Source organism: Schistocerca piceifrons, chromosome 3 (genome assembly GCF_021461385.2).
Source record: "Schistocerca piceifrons isolate TAMUIC-IGC-003096 chromosome 3, iqSchPice1.1, whole genome shotgun sequence".
Lineage (NCBI taxonomy): Eukaryota > Metazoa > Arthropoda > Insecta > Orthoptera > Acrididae > Schistocerca > Schistocerca piceifrons.
In genome coordinates, this window is record NC_060140.1 from 86372020 (window position 1) to 86391249 (window position 19230).

At 45.2% G+C, this 19230-nt stretch overlaps 1 protein-coding gene across 1 annotated transcript in view; it reads right to left on the bottom strand.

The window, feature by feature from the left end:
- Positions 1–476: 476 nt before the first annotated feature.
- The window catches only part of LOC124789611 (UDP-glucosyltransferase 2-like), a 93197-nt gene continuing 74443 nt past the window's right edge, over positions 477–19230 (bottom strand). Inside the window, exons 5-7 of the mRNA XM_047257026.1 lie at positions 16587–16809; positions 10948–11167; positions 477–1023 (exon numbers count right to left, since the gene is read on the bottom strand). Coding sequence (XP_047112982.1) covers positions 747–1023; positions 10948–11167; positions 16587–16809 — 720 coding nt within the window. The 3' untranslated portion in view covers positions 477–746. The remainder of the gene's footprint in view (positions 1024–10947; positions 11168–16586; positions 16810–19230) is intronic.

Consider the following 19230-nt stretch of genomic DNA (forward strand, 5'->3'; position numbering starts at 1 on the left):
GTCCCTAAGCTTACACACAACCTAAATTATCCTAAGGACAAACACACACACACACACCCATGCCCGAGGGAGGACTCGAACCTCCGCCGGGACCAGCCGCACAGTCCACGACTGCGGCGCCTTAGACCGCTTAGACAGTGAGAATTTCCAAGAGCTCTCATGAACAAGTAATGATTCCAGAGGACAACAGGGAATTAGTGGTTCAAATGGCGCGCGGTTCCAGACTGTAGCGCCTAGAACCGCTCGGCCGCTCCGGCCGGCTTTTCGATCCCATTGAATATTATCTGTACATCATTTCATTTTCCGTACACATTGAAAAGCCACGCCGCTGAATGAAAATTCTACATAGAAGGGATCTGTAAAGTAAATTGTCACATTCCAAAAAATATTCTGAGAAAAATAACAATAGATGGTACTGTTTGAGTTTGAGGTAGGTTTAATTAAGTGATGAATCGCTGATCGCTTCGGTGCATAAGGAAAAAATTTATTTGCGCATAAAGCTACTCTGTGTTTGATACTATTCTATGACTAGATTTATTTACTTCAGCGTGAACTACTGACACAGGTTTTCATATTATCACAGTGACGCGATAAATGAGAGCTCTGGGGTTTAGACCTTGTGCTATAACACACTTAAAACGCAGCATGTACACGAGAAATACACTACATGGAGATGTAGACTGAGTCGACATCTTGATCCACTTTGGAAACTGCTCCGAATGATTAGATGAAGTTCGTTAAGAAACTTAGTGCTTCTTCACTTTTGGTGTTTTGGTGACGAACGAAATGGCGTATCTGGCCAGAGCGTAGACGGCGTACGCGGCGGCCGCCGTCACGGCCAGCAGGAAGGCGAGCACGTCCAGCAGGAGCAGCTGGTACCAGCTGAGCTGTGAGGCTGCGCTCTGCAGGTGCGGCGCCCCGTTGTGCCGCAACAGGTACTCGATCCACCAGACGGCCCGCGGCAGAGACTCCGCCTGGTGCTCGCGGTACACCGCCGACAGCTTCTTCATGTTCTCCCGGTAGCTGCGGGCACCAACAGGCAGCCGGCTGTAAGCACTCTCAAGCGAACACCGTGATACAAGCGAAATGGACAAAGTATTGGTCGCCCCTTTAAAAGAGCATACAGGTCGCTTTGGAGAGCTAAGATGGAACAAAATTATTACCATGCGCTCAAACAGCTAACGTAAGTCGTGGCAGTTAAAACAAACCAAAAATATGGCATTTCTATGTCAAATATACCGGAGACTAGAAATCTACTCTGTAGGAATCACCATGGGTTTCCAAAAAGACGATCGTGTGAAACCCAGCTCGCGCTATTCGTCCACGAGACTCAGAGGGCCATAGACACGGGTTCCCAGGTAGATGACTTCCGCAAGGCATTCGATACAGTTCCCCACAGTCGTTTAATGAACAAAGTAAGAGCATATGGACTATCAGACCAATTCAGAACGCAGCATGTCAATGGAGATAAGTCTTCCGAAGTAAGAGTGATTTCAGGTGTGCCGCAGGGGAATGTCGTAGGACCGTTGCTATTCACAATATACATAAATGACCTTGTGGATGACATCGGAAGTTCACTGAGGCTTTTTGCGGATGATGCTGTGGTACATCGAGGGGTTGTAACAATAGAAAATTGCACTGAAATGCAGGAGGATCTGCAGCGAATTGACGCATGGTGCAGGGAATGGCAATTGAATCTCAATGTAGACAAGTGTAATGTGCTGCGAATACATAGAAAGAAAGATACTTTATCATTTAGCTACAATACAGCAGGTCAGCAACTGGAAGCAGTTAATTCCATAAATTATCTGGGAGTAGGCATTAGGAGTGATTTAAAATGGAATGATCATATAAAGTTGATCGTCGGTAAAGCAGATGCCAGACTGAGATTCATTGGAATAATCCTAAGGAAATGCAATCCGAAAAGGAAGGAAGTAGGTTACAGTACGCTTGTTCGCCCACTGCTTGAATACTGCTCAGCAGTGTGGGATCCGTACCAGATAGGGTTGATAGAAGAGATAGAGAAGATCCAACGGAGAGCAGCGCGCTTCGTTACAGGATCATTTAGTAATCGCGAAAGCGTTATGGAGATGACAGACAAATTCCAGTGCAAGACTCTGCAGGAGAGACGCTCAGTAGCTCGGTACGCGCTTTTGTTGAAGTTTCGAGAACATACCTTCACCGAGGAGTCAAGCAGTATATTGCTCCCTCCTACGTATATTTCGCGAAGAGACCATGAGGATAAAATCAGAGAGATTAGAGCCCACACAGAGGCATACCGACAATCTTTCTGTCCACGAACAATACGAGACTGGAATAGAAGGGAGAACCGATAGAGGTACTCAAGGTACCCTCCGCCACACACTGTCAGGTGGCTTGCGGAGAATGGATGTAGATGTAGATGTAGATGGTTATAATTAAAATTTCCCTGTTTAACACATTCTAACACGGAAACTAATTACCATACCCGGACCAAACTTGGTAGCATTAAAGTCTCAGTACCCTACTGCATTGGCTCCTTACTTAGCTTGCATTTATCGCGAATCTCTTGCCCAACGTAAAGTCTCGAGCGACTGGAAAAAAGCGCAGGTGACACCTGTATATAAGAAGGGTAGAAGGACGGATCCTCAAAACTACAGACCAATATCCTTAACATCGGTTTGTTGCAGGGTTCTCGAACATATTCTCAGTTCGAATATAATGAATTTCTTTGAGACGGAGAAGTTGCTGTCCATGCATCAGCACGGCTTTAGAAAGCATCGCTCCTGCGAAACGCAACTCGCCCTTTTTTCACATGACATCTTGCGAACCATGGATGAAGGGTATCAGACGGATGCCATATTCCTTGACTTCCGGAAAGCGTTTGACTCGGTGCCCCTCTGGAGACTCCTAACTAAGGTACGAGCATATTGGATTGGTTCCCAAATATGTGAGTGCCTCGAAGACTTCTTAAGTAATAGAACCCAGTACGTTGTCCTCGATGGTGAGTGTTCATCGGAGGGTATCATCTGGAGTGCCCCAGGGAAGTGTGGTAGGTCCGCTGTTGTTTTCTATCTACATAAATGATCTTTTGGATAGGGTGGATAGCAATGTGCGGCTGTTTGCTGATGATGCTGTGGTGTACGGGAAGGTGTCGTCGTTGAGTGACTGTGGGAGGATACAAGATGACTTGGACAGGATTTGTGATTGGTGTAAAGAATGGGAGCTAACTCTAAACATAGATAAATGTAAATTAATGCAGATGAATAGGAAAAAGAATCCCGTAATGTTTGAATACTCCATTAGTAGTGTAGCAGTTGATACAGTCACGTCTATTAAATATTTGGGCGTAACACTGCAGAGCGATATGAAGTGGGACAAGCATGTAATGACAGTTGTGGGGAAGGCGGATAGTCGTCTTCGGTTCATTGGTAGAATTTTGGGAAGATGTGGTTCATCTGTAAAGGCGACCGCTTATAAAACACTAATACGACCTATTCTTGAGTACTGCTCGAGCGTTTGGGATCCCTATCAGGTCGGATTGAGGGAGGACATTCCAATTCAGAGGCGGGCTGCTAGATTTGTTACTGGTAGGTTTGATCATCACGCGAGTGTTACGGAAATGCTTCAGGAACTCGGGTGGGAGTCTCTGGAGGAAAGGAGGCGTTATTTTCATGAATAGCTGCTGAGGAAATTTAGAGACCCAGCATTTGAGGCTGACTGCAGTACAATTTTACTGCCGCCAACTTATATTTCGCTGAAAGACCACGAAGATAAGAGAAGAGAGATTAGGGCTCGTACAGAGGCATATAGGCAGTCATTTTTCCCTCGTTCTGTTTGAGAGTGCAACAGGGAGAGAAGAAGCTAGTTCTGGTACGAGGTACCCTCCGCCACGCACCGTATGGTGGATTGCGGAGTATGTATGTAGGTGAAGATGAACGACACGAGGAAGACAAATAATGCAAAACCAATTCGAGTGAAACACTTTTAATGTGGTCCTACAATACATCATACCATTACATACCGGTTTATTTGCTGCTACAAAAGGGGCTCAATGTGGCGCTCGCCAGTGTCCAAGAGAGTCTGAAAACGCAGGATTGCATTCTGCATAGCAAAATGAAGCATGTCTGTAGGTATGCTGGCTACCTCTCTTGATATGCTGGCTACCTCTCTTGATATGCTGTGCTCCATATTAGCACACGTGTGAATGTTCGCCTGGAAAACACTGTCCTTCAGGTAGCTTCACAACCAGAAATCGCAGGGAGTGAGATCAGGTGATGGTGCCGGCCAAGCATTTGGAAATGATCGGCTGATAATTTGATCGTTTCCAAACTTCACGAGCGATGCGCGGTGGGGCTCCATCTTGGATGAAAACTGTTGCGTTCAACGCGTCTCTGTCCTGTAGGGCGGGTATGACATGCAGTCGAAGAATATCGCAGTGACGATGGCCAGCACGTCTTTGGTCCTTGAGCGCCAATCTGGTCAAAAAAGAATGGGATAATGATGAACGCAGCCCTGAAGCCACACCGTACGGTGACAGAGGAACTTCATGCACAGTGACTGGAGACTAAGATCCCCACATTCGGTAATTCTGGGTGTTCACCTCACCCAACGAGAAAAATGAGTTTCGTCTGTCCATAGGATGGTCCAGGGCCAGCCCTCGTCGATCTTAATCCTTGCAAGAAAGTGGAGAGCAAAGTCAACAGGTCGTTCTCCGTCCTGTGGAGCAAGCTGCTGTACGATAGGGATCTTGTACGGATACCATGTGACAATGGTTCGAAGCACCTTCCATACAGTGGACGACGGGATGTTCAACTGTTGTGACACAGTACACGCACTGCCTGACAATCGCAAATTACTCACAGTGTTGTCTGCCATAGCAACAGCGATTTCGTCGGCCACCTATGATGCAACCGGTGCTCGGCCTCTTCCCGGATCTACGCCCAGTTCTCCAGTTGGTTCGAACTTCTTCACCATGCTCCGCACAGCAGCTGCAGAAAGAGGACCCTTTCGTAATCTTTTCAGCTGGCGATATTCTCGAAGTGCAGCTGCAGCATCACTGCTCCTTTTGTCCAACCTCATGTTGACACGTCAACAAGTGCGCTATGACTGGTCACGTGTGTGAGACTGGAACTGGACGGTGACGCTGTGATGCATGAAAATTATGCACTGCATACTCTGGACATTAATGCTACCAAGTTTGGTACTAGTACGGTAATTAATTTCCATGTTATAATGCGTTAACTAGGGAAAGCTTAATTAAAACCACCCGGTAATTCGCGATACCATGGTCAGTTTACCGAAAACTGCGAACGTATCTCTTCTTAGGGTTCCCAGCCTCGATCCGTAAATATGGAAAAATCGTTTTATTGTCAGTCTGTTAGTCAGTCGGCCCGCCTGTTAAGAACCGCTTTTCTTGGGAACGGGTAGACTTATCATGCTGAAATTTATGTCACATATTGAGGTCTATGTCCGCAGCTCGTGCCCTCGCGGTGGCGTTCTCGCTTCCCGGGTTCGATTCCTGGCGCGGTTAGGGATTTTCACCTGCCCCGAGATGACTGGGTGTGTCGTCTTCATCATCATCATTCATCCCCATTACGGTCGGAGTAAGGCAACGGCAAACCACCCCCACTAGGACCTTGCCTAGTACGGCGGTGCGGGTCTCCCGCATCGTCCCCTAAGCTCTGTCGAGGAGTATGGGACTTCATTTGCATTATTGAGGTCTCTATGGTCCCTAGGCGGAGTAAAAACTTTAAGCTTCTAAGTCAATGCAATCAAAAGATACGGTCATTTACGTCACATACTTTTAAATCCGTAAGCTCACTCATCGAAACGTATGAGATATTTCCCGTTGACCTAGACGCTGGATCGAAAGAGAGGAGCAGAAGATGAACTTCATCGCCGTTGGCCTCCCAGGTCTCCAGACCTCACACCTTGTGACATAATTTTGGGGTTACATAAAAGCCCGCGTTTTTATCCCCCCTTTTTCCGACACTCTTGAAAGTCTTGAGGCTGCGAATTCGATAACGAGAGACCTGCTGCTTCGTGTGTGGCAGGAAACGAGCCACCGTTTTGATATTGTCTTGTAACACATGGTGCTCACATTGAATGCATAAAAATTTGAAATTTTCTGTTTCGACGAACATTGGAATTGTGTTCAGCAAGACAAAAACGATAGAGCTCCTGCACAGTTTAGAGGTAGATGACGTAGAAAAATGTTTTTAACAATGGAGTCTTATGGGATCCAGTTCAACTTATGTGACAAATGCAATTGCCAGATGCGTTCAACTGGATCCCATAAGAGTCCACTGTTAAAAATATTTTTGCACGTCATCTACCTGGAAACTGTGCATGAGTTCCAGCGTTTTTGTCTGTTGTCTGTTGTGTCTGTTGTTTGTTGTGAAACGTGTGAGCATACCATGCTCATGGTAGCATTTATTTAATTTTCGTCTTTATTTTGTCTATTTAATTATAGCTATACGTTTCTTAAAGTTGCTCAGAGATAACGTTGCCGGATGTCAATGGGCCAGTGAACCCAGAATAGCTAACCGGTGCAAATACTGTTTTTTTTTAAGCTAAAAAAATAGTTAAAGAAACTGTCAAATACTTTGTGGAATTATTTGTCTAAAACTATGAAATAAAACAGATTACGAGGACCTTTAAATTATGTTCGAAATTATGCACACCAAATGAGGTAACGTTTGAGAATGTATTATTCCATTTCCTGATATTTAAAAGTTTCTCCATTGAAAAATTTTTGCCGCGCGGGATTAGCCGAGCGGTCTATGGCGCTGCAGTCATGGACTGTGCGGCTGGTCCCGGCGGAGGTTCAAGTCCTCCCTCGAGCAAGTCCCATAAGATTTCACACACATTTGAACATGTTTTTTTTTTTTTTTTTTTTTTAAAGTTTTGAGGCTGAAAAATTGTTGACATTTCTTTCACACATACGAGCATACACGAAAAAATATGTCAAGGCCACACAACCGCAGCCTGCACGCTCAACATAATCCACCAGACAAATATTCTCTAATACTCTTTAAAATTCCAAGTTAAACATCGAGCTTTAAATTCTGAATTGGCACCTCATTTGCTGCAGTTTGTTTCTAAAATCTTTAGGGGAGCACGTCGAATGTCTTTCAAATCTACTTTATTTGTTATTTTTAGACAAAGGTTTCCACAAAACATTTGATCGTTTTTTGTTTTTATTTTGTTGGTTTAAAATTTTTTCAGTAAGTATGGTCTTTTTGACACCTCATTTGCTTTCCTAGCGTCTTCTTTTCTCGAAACGCCTTGAATTTAGTTCTCTATTTTAAGGAAGTCTCTTTGAGAGTTAAACATCACACCCATCCATGTTTTTGTGCGCGACACCGCTAGACCTTGAAGATATGAAATTTTTAACATCTCGCTTGCTTTCCTCGTGTCTCCTGTTCTTTAAATGGCCAAAATTTAGTACTTAATTTGAAGGAACCCTTTTGACAGTTAAATATCACACCTGACCAACTTATTATCCTCATATGTTTTTTGCAAAACCGGACCTCATATTGGCCAATTCGATACCCCGTTTGTCTATCTCCCACTTCTCATTTGAATACGAAAATTCGGACGATTTTTTTCTGAAATCATTAATTAAGTTTTTCTTAATCACAATGATTACGTTCGAGCAAGTAAATCCCTTTTTGGATAATTAGACCTCACATTGGTCAATTTGATATCTCATTTGTCTATTTCTCACTCTTCGTTATGAAAACACGGACAGAAATCCATTGTGTAATTTACAGGGAATCTCATTTTCGCTACGCTCAAGCCTTTGGATTAAAATGACAGTGGGAGCTGTGCAGAGTACGAGTTGCTGGAGCGTGAGGAGAAACTTGCCCCGGTTGCTTGGAAGAATTTTCGATATTAATTTATTACAGTATTTAATTCATGGTGTATATTAGTCAGCGAAAGTAATCAATAATAATAATAGAGGACACGGTATGCTTATTTCTGTAGCCTTTTCGTACTTGGATCGTCCTGAAGTTCGTCCCGGAAATAAATCTTCATTGTCAAGGTAAATTTCTGTTCACCATTCAAGCCGACAAATATCTTTAACCATCATCCCCATCCTCAAGATGCTCACACTGATTAGCATGGTCATAGATTTCAACTTTTTTTAATAATAACCGTGGTTACATTGATTTTAGGTACACGGATGACAGTCGATTGCTACAAACGTAAAAACACATCCTCAGTAAACAGGCCGTCGACTGCCTGCGAGTTTATCGATTTACAAAAATCGTTACGGTCAAAGGCTGAAAACCAGTCATTGACTAATAGGCCACAACAAGTAGTAACACGCGACAGTACATAGTTTTACAGTAGTGTGAGCATTCTCCTTTGATTTGTATCGTGGTAGAGACATTTCCCAAAAATTCTTGGGAAACGCTAGGAACGTGGCTTGTATATATGTCCACTACATTATGTTCCAAGGACATCATCTCAATTTCTGCCTTAGTGCCAATGGTGGGAAAGGCCACAAAGCTATCTTCTCTGTTCATGTTCTACAGTACTGACCATTGCAATTACTACACCAAGAAGAAATGCAGATGAAAAACGGGTATTCATTGGACAAATATATTATACTAGAACTGACATCTGATTACATTTTCACGCAGTTTGGGTGCATAGGTCCTGAGAAATCAGTGCCCAGAACAACCACCTCTGGCCGTAATAACGGCCTTGATACGCCTGGGCATTGAGTCAAACAGAGCTTGTATGGCATGTACAGGTAAAGCTGCCCATGCAGCTTCAACACGATACCACAGTTCATGAACAGTAGTGACTGGCGTATTGTGACGAAACATTTGCTCGGTCACCATTGACCAGATGTTTTCAATTGGTGAGAGATCTGGAGAATGTGCTGGCCAGGGCAGCAGTCGAATGTTTTCTGTATCGAGAAAGGCCCGTACAGGACCTGCAACATGCGGTCGTGCATTATCCTGCTGAAATGTAGGGTTTAGCGGGGATCTAATGAAGGGTAGAGCCACGGGTCGCAACACATCTGAAACGTAACATCCACTGTTCAAACTGCCGTAAATGCGAACAATAGGTGACCGAGACGTGTAACCAATGACACCCTATACCATCACGCCGGGTGATACGCCAGTATGGCGATGACGAATTCACGCTTGCAATGTGCGTTCACCGCGATGTCGCCAAACATGGATGCGACCATCATGATGCTCTAAACAGAACCTGGATTGATCCGAAAAAAGACATTTTGCCATTCGTGGATCCAGGTTCGTCGTTGAGTACACCATCGCAGGCGCTCCTGTCTGTGATGCAGCGTCCAGGGTAACCGCAACCATGGTCTCAGGACTGATAGTCCATGCTGCTGCAAACTTCGTCGAACTGTTCGCGCAGATGGTTGTTGTCTTGCAAACGTCCCCATCCGTTGACTCAGGGATCGAGACGTGGCTGCACGATCCGTTACAGCCATGCGGATAAGATGCCTGTCATCTAGACTGCTAGTGATACGAGGCCGTTGGGATCCAGCACAGCGTTCCGTATTTCCCCTTCTGAACCCACTGATTCCATATTCTGCTAACAGTCGTTGGATCTCAACCAACGCGAGCAGCAATGTCGCGATACGATAAACTGCAATCGCGATAGGCTACAAACCGACCTTTATCAAAGTCGGAAACGTCATGGTACGCATTTCACCTCCTTACACGAGGCATCACAACAACGTTTCACCAGGCAACGCCGCCCCAACTGCTATTTGTGTATGAGAAATCGGTTGGAAACCTTCCTCATGTCAGCACGTTGTAGGTTTGGCCACCGGCGCCAACCTCTGAGAAACATATCATTTGCATATCACAGCATCTTCTTCCTGTCGGTTAAATTTCGCTTCTGTAGCCCGTCATCTTCGTGGTGTAGCAATTTTAATGGCCACTAGTGTATCGGATCAGGGTATACGTGACCGACGTTTGTTTTTCTGTCTCGGTCTCTCTGACATCTGGCTCCTTACGACAAAAAGAATTCCTGTACACTCACCACTTACAAGGGAACCTCCCCATCGCACCTCCCTCGGATTTAGTTATAAGTTGGTACAGTGGATAGGCCTTGAAAAACTGAACACAGATCAATCGAGAAAACAGCAAGAAGTTGTGTGGAACTATGAAAAAATAAGCAAAATATACAAACTGAGTAGTCCATGTGCAAGATAGGCAACATCAAGGACAGTGTGAGCCGAGGAGTGCCGTGGTCCCGTGGTTAGCGTGAGCAGCTGCGGAATGAGAGGGCTGTGGTTCATGTCTTCCCTTGAGTGAAAATTTTACTTTATTTATTTTCGCAAAGTTATAATCTGTCCGTTCGTTCATTGACGTCTCTGTTCACTGTAATAAGTTTAGTGTCTGTGCTTTGCGACCGCACCGCAAAAGCGTCTACTAATCGCACGGTCGCACGCTTTTGCCGTGCGGTCGCAAAGCACAGACACTAAACTTATTACAGTGAACAGAGACGTCAATGAACGAACGGACAGATCATAACTTTGCGAAAATAAATAAAGTAAAATTTTCACTCGAGGGAAGACATGAACCAAAGACCTCTCATTCCGCAGCTGCTCACGCTAACCACGGGACCACGGCACTCCTCGGCTCACACTGTCCTTGATGTTGCCTATCTTGCACATGGACTACTCAGTTTGTATATTTTCCTTATTTTTTCATAGTTCCACACAACTTCTTGCTGTTTTTTTTATTGATCTGTGTTCAGTTTTTCAAGGCCTATCCACTGTGCCAACTTATAACTAAATCTGAGGGGGGTGCGATGGGGAGGTTCCCTTGTTAGTATCTATAGAATTTCAATACAACTAGTTTTACTGAAAACTTCGAAACTTGATAAGTGAGACTCGAACAAGTGCACTGACCCAGAGACAGCTTTCCGTCCAAAGCAAAACAAAAGAAAAACGGAAAGGGTTTTCCTTACCTTTTATCCTCGAGCACTGTCTTGATGGCTTTTAACGCAGTGTCTTTGGTGACGTGACGAAACTGCAGCTCGTAGCCGATGCCGGCGGCCACCATCTTGGCCACGTTGTGGTGCTGGTCGCCGTGGAACGGGATCCCTATCAGGGGGACGCCGTGGTAGGACGCCTCGTTGAAGCTCTGCAGGCCGCCTTGCGTGATGAAAAGCCTCACCTTCGGGTGCGCTGCAACACGCAAATCAGTCACGTTACTCCCATCACCTGTGCGAATTTATGCAACGTTGAATACCAGAAACAGCTGTAAAATCAAATTTATCCTCGTGAGCAACTAAACTACATATAGCTGCTGCAGTGTGGAGAGAGTTTGTCAGCACAGTAATGGTAAACAGTTCAATTACAAATAGCTGCTGCACTGCAGAGAGAGTTTCTGTCAGGACAGCAAATGAGGAACAGTTAAATTGCAGACGCTGCGTAGAACACAAAAAACCGTTGGACGTGACATCTGACTGAGATAACGTGAGGCCTAATGCTGACATATGGGTGGAGGACTGTTTAACAACACCACCACTTGCAAAGTAGGTTAGAAATCAGATTAATAATGTTGCTCACGCGGCATATGTTCGCTTTATCGGGCAACAACTAAGTTATTGACTGTGGATGGTATCGTCAGAATGGAAATAATGAAGTCACTGGAAAAAAAAAGCCGCGCGGGATTGGCCGATCGGTCTTGAGCGCTGCAGTCATGGGCTGTGCGGCTGGTCCCGGCGGAGGTTCGAGTCCTCCCTCGGGCATGGGTGTGTATGTTTGTCCTTAGGATAATTTTGGTTAAATCGTGTGTAAGCTTAGAGACTGATGACCTTAGCAGTTAAGTCCCATAAGATTTCACACAATTTTTTTTTTTGTAAAAAAATCAATAATTTTGGCACTTATCTTGCATCGATTCCCGCGTAGATTTCGTCGAAGTTATTATGGCTCATCTGTTGATTCTAGGGTGATTCCACTTTGACTGCTAGAAGGTCCAGATCTGTATTTTAGCAATATTTGAAGACCTAACAAACGCATTTTTCAGGAAATTCTTAATGATCAAACAATCCCAGATCAGAATAACGGTATGGTAGAAATAATTTTTGACCTGGTGTTCACGATCCACATTTTTATTAAACTTCTTGTAAATTCACATATACTTCTTAATTGTCACATCATCAAGAAAACAGTTTTGTATCAATCTTCATATATTTAATTTCCACTTTAACCAAACACAAGACCTGACTGTTCTTTTACAAAGCGAAATAACAACTTCACTTCTGCAGAGTGAAACAAAGACTGCTCTGTGCGCATTCGCGCCAAAACGGTTACAAGTAAGTCAAAGATTATGACAGTCTCACAGAAATGAATAGATACAAGCACCATATCACTCTAACATATCGATACATCGGAGTACCTATACATTAATAAAACCAAATGTGAATATTGTTACAAAAATATGTCTGTTACTTCGCAGAAAAGTAGTACGATATTACTGGTATCGAGAACTAGGGTTGGAGTGCCGTATTAGTCACGTAAATGAAGAACAATTACAACTAGAAAGACTTGTGATGTCCGACCAGGGTATTCGAACGTATGCTGATCGCGGTTGTCCGATGCATGGGTCCCTCTACCTGCGAGGTCATTCAGTCACCAGGGTTTACAATTGCCGCCATGTCTTGCCATAGCCGTGGGGAACTACCACTTCCGACGTGTCCATGTGGCCCCACGCAGCACCTCTGGAACTGTTCTCAGTGTTTATAGTAACGACATTCTCGTTGTATTTGTATACCTGTAGACTCTGGCCAGACATACGGGGCAGAACCTACAAAGCACTGCTAGTAACGGTTGCTGCAGTCTGCTTCAGAACGTCCTCGAAACTACAACACTGCGCAACACAGTTAGAGGGTGATCTTTTCGAAATCCCGTAGCTGTCTCCCATTATGATGCATAAGTTTGAAATTTACCTCGAAAGTGCCAAAGCCTTCTAGTGTAATGGAAGACAAGCACGGCGCATTGTGACGTCACCTTCAGGCTCCGCGGCGCTTCTATCAGCAAGGTGTCGACACATGCAAAAAATTGGCCGCAGCTCAGAAGTTCACGTGATCTATAAGGTGGGTTAATGATGTCACATTGTCACAATGTTCCTCATCAATTCAGCCCAAAGCCACCGTGGACGTGTCATACTATGGGAAGGTCGGCACACCCTCTCTTACTCACATTTCACCCCTTCTTTCGACATCTATGTGATCGAAGTCAGAACCGCGAAGCCCAGCTTTAAAATCGGTTTTCGTATGGGTGCCAGAGGAATACATTTCAGACACACAGCCTCTCAAGATCGACACGTATAGGCCTCAAAAGAGAGCCTTAAAGGGCGTCAATGAACCACCTCTTCCGCACAAATTTCGCGAAATCGCGAACAACTATGGTCCGGTGACAAAGCGCATTGTCATTCATAAAACTTCCATGGAGTTTGGGAACATGAATTTCATTAATGGCTGCAAATTGTAATCAAGTAGCCGAACATAAGCATTTCCAGTCAATGATCGGTTCAGTTGAACCAGAGGACCCAGTCCATTCCATGTAAACACCGCCCACCAGCTCGCACAGTCTCTTGTTGACAGCTTGAGTCCACGGCTTCGCGGAGTCTGCCCGACACTAGAACCCTGCCATCACCTCTTACCAGCTGAAATCAGCAATCAGAACAGGCCACGGTTTTCCAGTCGTCCAGGGTCCAACCGGTATGGTAAAGAGCCCAGGACAGCGCTCAAGGCGATGTCGTGCTGTTAACAAAGGCACTCACGTCCGTCTTCTGCTGCCATAGCCCAACAACGCCAAATTTGATCACACTGTCTTAGCAGATGCGTTCGTCGTACGTCCCACATTGATTTCTGCGGTTCTAGGCGCTTCAAACTGGAACCTCGCGCTGCTGCTACGCTCGCAGGTTCGAATCCTGCCTCGGGCAAGGATGTGTGTGATGTCCTTAGGTTTAAGTGGTTCCAAGTTCTACGGGACTGATGGCCTCAGATGTTAAGTCCCATAGTGCTTTGAGCAATTTGAACCATTTTGATTTCTGCGGTTATTTCACGCAGTGCTGCTCGTCTGTTAGCACTCACAACTCTACGCAAATTCCGCTCCTCTCGGTCGTTAAGTGAAGGCCGTGAGCCATTGCGTTGTCCGTGGTGAGAGGAATCCCTGAAATCTGGTATCTCGGCACTCCTTGGCACTGTCATATCGATATACTGAATTCTCTAACGAATTCCTAAATGGAAAGTGCCAGTCCTCTAGTTCCAACTACCATAGCGCGTTCAGAGTCTGTGGTGCGGCCATAATCATGTGAGTACAAATGACAGCTCCGCCGATGCACTACCCTTCTACTTTACGTGCGCGCTATTAGCGCCATCTGTATATGTGCACATCGGTATCCCATTAATTCTGTCACTTTAGTGTAGTTACAGCAAAGCAGATTCGTTAAAAGACTGCGAAGAAAATATATTCAGCCACGAAATAAGTACCTTAAAAGATGCTGATTTACAAGTACACTACTGGCCATTAAAATTGCTACAACAAGAAGAAATGCAGATGAAAAACGGGTATTCATTGGACAAATATATTATACTAGAACTGACATGTGATTATATTTTCACGCAATTTGGGTGCATAGATCCTGAGAAATCAGTACCCACAACAACCACCTCTGGCCGTAATAACGGCCTCGATACGGCTGGCCATTGAGTCGAACAGAGCTTGGATGGCGTGTACAGGTACAGCTGCCCATGCAGCTTCAACACGATACCACAATTCATCAGGAGTAGTGACTGGCGTATTGTGACGAGCCAGTTGCTCGGCCACCATTGACCAGACGTTTTCAATTGGTGAGAGATCTGGAGAATGTGCTGGCCAGGGCAGCAGTCGAACATTTTCTGTATCCAGAAAGGCCCGTACAGGGCCTACAACAAACGCTCGTGCATTATCCTGCTGAAATGTAGGGTTTTGCAGGGATCAAATGAAGGGTAGAGCTATGGGTCGTAACACATCTGAAATGTGTAACCAATGGCACCCCAAACCAACACGCCGGATGGTACGCCAGTATGGCGATGACGAATACGCGCTTCCAATGTGCGTTCACCGAGATGTCGCCAAACACGGATGCGACTATCATGATGCTGTAAACAGAACCTGGATTCATCCGAAAAAATGATGTTTTGCCATTCGTGCACTCAGGTTCGTCGGCGAGTACACCATCGCAGGCGCTCCTGTCTGTGATGCAGTGTCAAGGATAACCGCAGCCATGATCTCCAAGCTGATAGTCCGTGCTGCTAGAAAAGTCTCGAACTGTTCGTGCAGATGGTTGTTGTCTTTAAAACGTCCCCATCTGTTGACTCAGTGATCGAGACGTGGCTGCACGATCCGTTACAAAAATGGTTCAAATGGCTCTGAGCACTATGGGACTCAACTGCTGTGGTCATCAGTCCCCTAGAACTTAGAACTACTTAAACCTAACTAACCAAAGGACATCACACACACCCATGCCCGAGGCAGGATTCGAACCTGCGACCGTAGCAGCAGCGCGGCTCCGGACTGGAGCGCCTAGAACCGCACGGCCACCGCGGCCGGCCGATCCGTTACAGCCATGCGGATAAGATGCTTATCATCTCGACTGCTAGTGATACGAGGCCGTTGGGATCCAGCACGGCGTTCCGTATTACCCCCCTGAATCCTCCGATTCCATATTCTGCTAACAGTCATTGGATCTCAACCAACGCGAGCAGCAGTGTCGCGATACGATAAACCGCAATCGCGATAGGCTGCAATCCGACCTTTATCAAAGTCGGAAACGTGATGTTACGCCTTTCTCCTCCTTACACGAGGCATCACAACAACGTTTCACCAGGCAACGCCGGTCAACTGCTGTTCGTGAATGAGAAATTGGCTGGAAACTTTCCTCATGTCAGCACGTTGTAGGTGTCCCCACTGGCGCCAACCTTGTGTGAATGCTCTGAAAAGCTAATCATTTGCATATCATAGCATCTTCTTCCTGTCGGTTAAATTTCGCGTCTGTAGTACGTCATCTTGGTGGTGTAGCAATTGTAATGGCGAGTAGTGAATTAGAATATAAATGTGTGATTAGGGCCTCCCGTCGGGTAGACCGTTTGCCAAGTGCAAGTTTTTCGATTTGACGCCACTTCGGAGACTTGCTCGTCGATGGGGATGAAATGATGATGATTAGGACAACACTACACCCAGTCCCTGAGCGAAGAAAATCTCCGACCGAGCCGGGAATCGAACCCGGGCCCGTAGGATTGACATTCTGTCACGCTGACCACTTTTTTTTTTTTTGCTTTTTTTAATCTCATTTTGTTCGTTTTCGTTCGTTGTATCTGCTCTGGGCGGACGTCGAAAGACACCCGTTTCAGTTCGTTGTTGATCCATTAACTCAGTTTTTTTATTACAGAGGGCAGCTAGCCCTCTCACCGAGCACGCTGAGCTACCATGCCGACGTCCACTCAGCTACCGGGGGCGGACATTTGTAAGTACTGATTGTCAGTCTTGGATCCTTACCACATATGTGTCATCATGGGTTGTTTTTGTGAAAAATCGAGCTGTAGAAACACCATACCTAGGACAGACTGCTGAGGCAGCCACTTGGAGGTTTTGACGTTGGCTGGGAGAACGGTCGCGTCGTCCTTCTCCCACTTCCAGAGCACCCTCTGTGGCAGCTCGGAGAAGGCGTCGAGGAAAGCCTGCCTCTTCTCTGGTGGCATCGTGCTTCCGATCACGTTGGTCCCCAGGCTGAAGTAGATAACACCCTCTTTCGCCCCGTCCAGCCACTCCTGTATATCCTGTGAACAAAGTTCATCATCTCGATTTTGTCACCTGACGTGTCGCTTCAGTATTGAATAAGAGGAATTATTTGAGTAAGTACGTCTGCCGTTGATTTCATGCGATTTTTTACTGCGTATATATATTCCCAGATTTTATGCTTCTGAAACGTATTCTGCCAATAAATTGTTTTCTTACCACTAATAATTGTTTCTTGCGATGGATGTGGAAATATTTATGCGATATGTTCCTATCAGAACATCGCAAGACTCACCTAGAACGTTCCGGAAATGAAAATAGCTCACGCCACACCCTGCTAGATCACATTCGTTGACAGTAGTTCCAGTGACGAATATTGCCTACTTCTACAGACAAGTAGCGATATTGGTGGTCACACAGCACCCTCGAACACTTCTTCAGCAAACGAAAAGGAACATAATACAATACGCTAATTTAAATTAGCGTCTGACAATTGTCAACCATTATTTGAAATTTGAAAGAATAAAATTTTGCCGAGTGTGTTTTGTTGTGCAACTGTATTGTGTTGCCAGTTGAGGTTTCAAATGGTTCAAATGGTTCTGAGCACTATGGGACTTAACATGTTAGGTCATCAGTCCCCTAGAACTTAGAACTACTTATACCTAACTAACCTAAGGACATCACATACATCCATGCACGAGGCAGGATTCGAACCTGCGACCGTAGCAGCCCCGCGGTTCCGGACTACAGCGCTAGAACCGCACGGCCACCGCGGCCGGCAGTTGAGGTTTATGAAGAGCTTTGTATCTAGTGAGGTGGGAACAGAGAGGGTGACATTTTAGTACCCTGTAAGTCAACATTTTCGAGATGGAACTCTCACCATGGGTACCATTCTTAATGGGACCACGTACACATGTAGCAGTTTGTCGATCGGCAGATTCGCTTTATTTTATTATAGCTTATTAGTAATGCCCAGAGTTTGTTAACATGTAAACGGTCTTTCCTTATCAGATATGCATTGTTTACAGTTACTAAAATCTCGAATATCCCGACTATAGATATCAATCTTTAATTTTGTATTTTTCGTCATATAGATACTGTATCAACCATGAACCATGGACCTTGCCGTTGGTGGGGAGGCTTGCGTGCCTCAGCCATACAGATGTCCGTACCGTAGGTGCAACCACAACGGAGGGGTATCTGTTGAGAGGCCAGACAAACGTGTGGTTCCTGAAGAGGGGCAACAGCCTTTTCAGTAGTTGCAGGGGCAATAGTCTGGACGATTGACTGATCTGGCCCTGTAACACTAACCAAAACGGCCTTGCTGTGATGGTACTGCGATCGGCTGAAAGCAAGGGGAAACTACGGCCGTAATTTTTCCCGAGGGCATGCAGCTTTACTGTATGGTTAAATAATGATGACGTTCTCTTGAGTAAAATACTCCGGAGGTAAAATAGTCCCCCATTCGGATCTCTGGGCGGAGACTACTCAAGAGGACGTCATTATCAGGATAAAGAAAACTGGCGTTCTACGGATCGGAGCGTGGAATGTCAGATCCCTTAATCGGGCAGGTAGATTAAAAAAATTAAAAAAAAGGGAAATGGACAGGTTAAAGTTAGATATAGTGGGAATTAGCGAAGTTCGGAGGCAGGAGGCTCAAATGGCTCTGAGCACTATGTGACTTAACATCTATGGTCATCAGTCCCCTAGAACTTAGAACTACTTAAACCTAACTAACCTAAGGACATCACACAACACCCAGTCATCACGAGGCAGAGAAAATCCCCGACCCCGCCGGGAATCGAACCCGGGAACCCGGGCGCAGGAAGCGAGAGCGCTACCGCAAGACCACGAGCTGCGGACTCGGTGGCAGGAGGAACAAGACTTTTGGTCAGGTGAATACAGGGTTATAAGTACAAAATCAAATAGGGGTAATGCAGCAGTAGGTTTAATACGGAATAAAAAAATAGGAGGGCGGGTAAGCTACTACAAACAGCATAGTGAACGCATTATTGTGGCCAATGTAGACACGAAGCCTAAGCCTACTACAGTAGTACAAGTTTATATGCCAACAAGCTCTGCAGATGAAGAAATTGATGAAATGTATGATGAGATAAAAGAAATTATTCAGGTAGTGAACGGAGACGAAAATTTAATAGTCATGGGTGACTGGAATTCGAGAGTAGGAAAAGGGAGAGAAGGAAACATAGTAGGTGAATATGGATTGGGGCTAAGAAATGAAAGAGGAAGCCGTCTGGTAGAATCTTGCACAGAACATAACTTAATCATAGTTAACACTTGGTTCAAGAATCATGAAAGAAGGTTGTACACATGGAAGAATCCTGTAGATACTAGAAGGTATGAAATAGATTATATAATGGTAAGACAGAGATTTAGGAACCAGGTTTTAACTTGTAAGACATTTCCAGGGGCAGATGTGGACTCTGACCACAATCTATTGG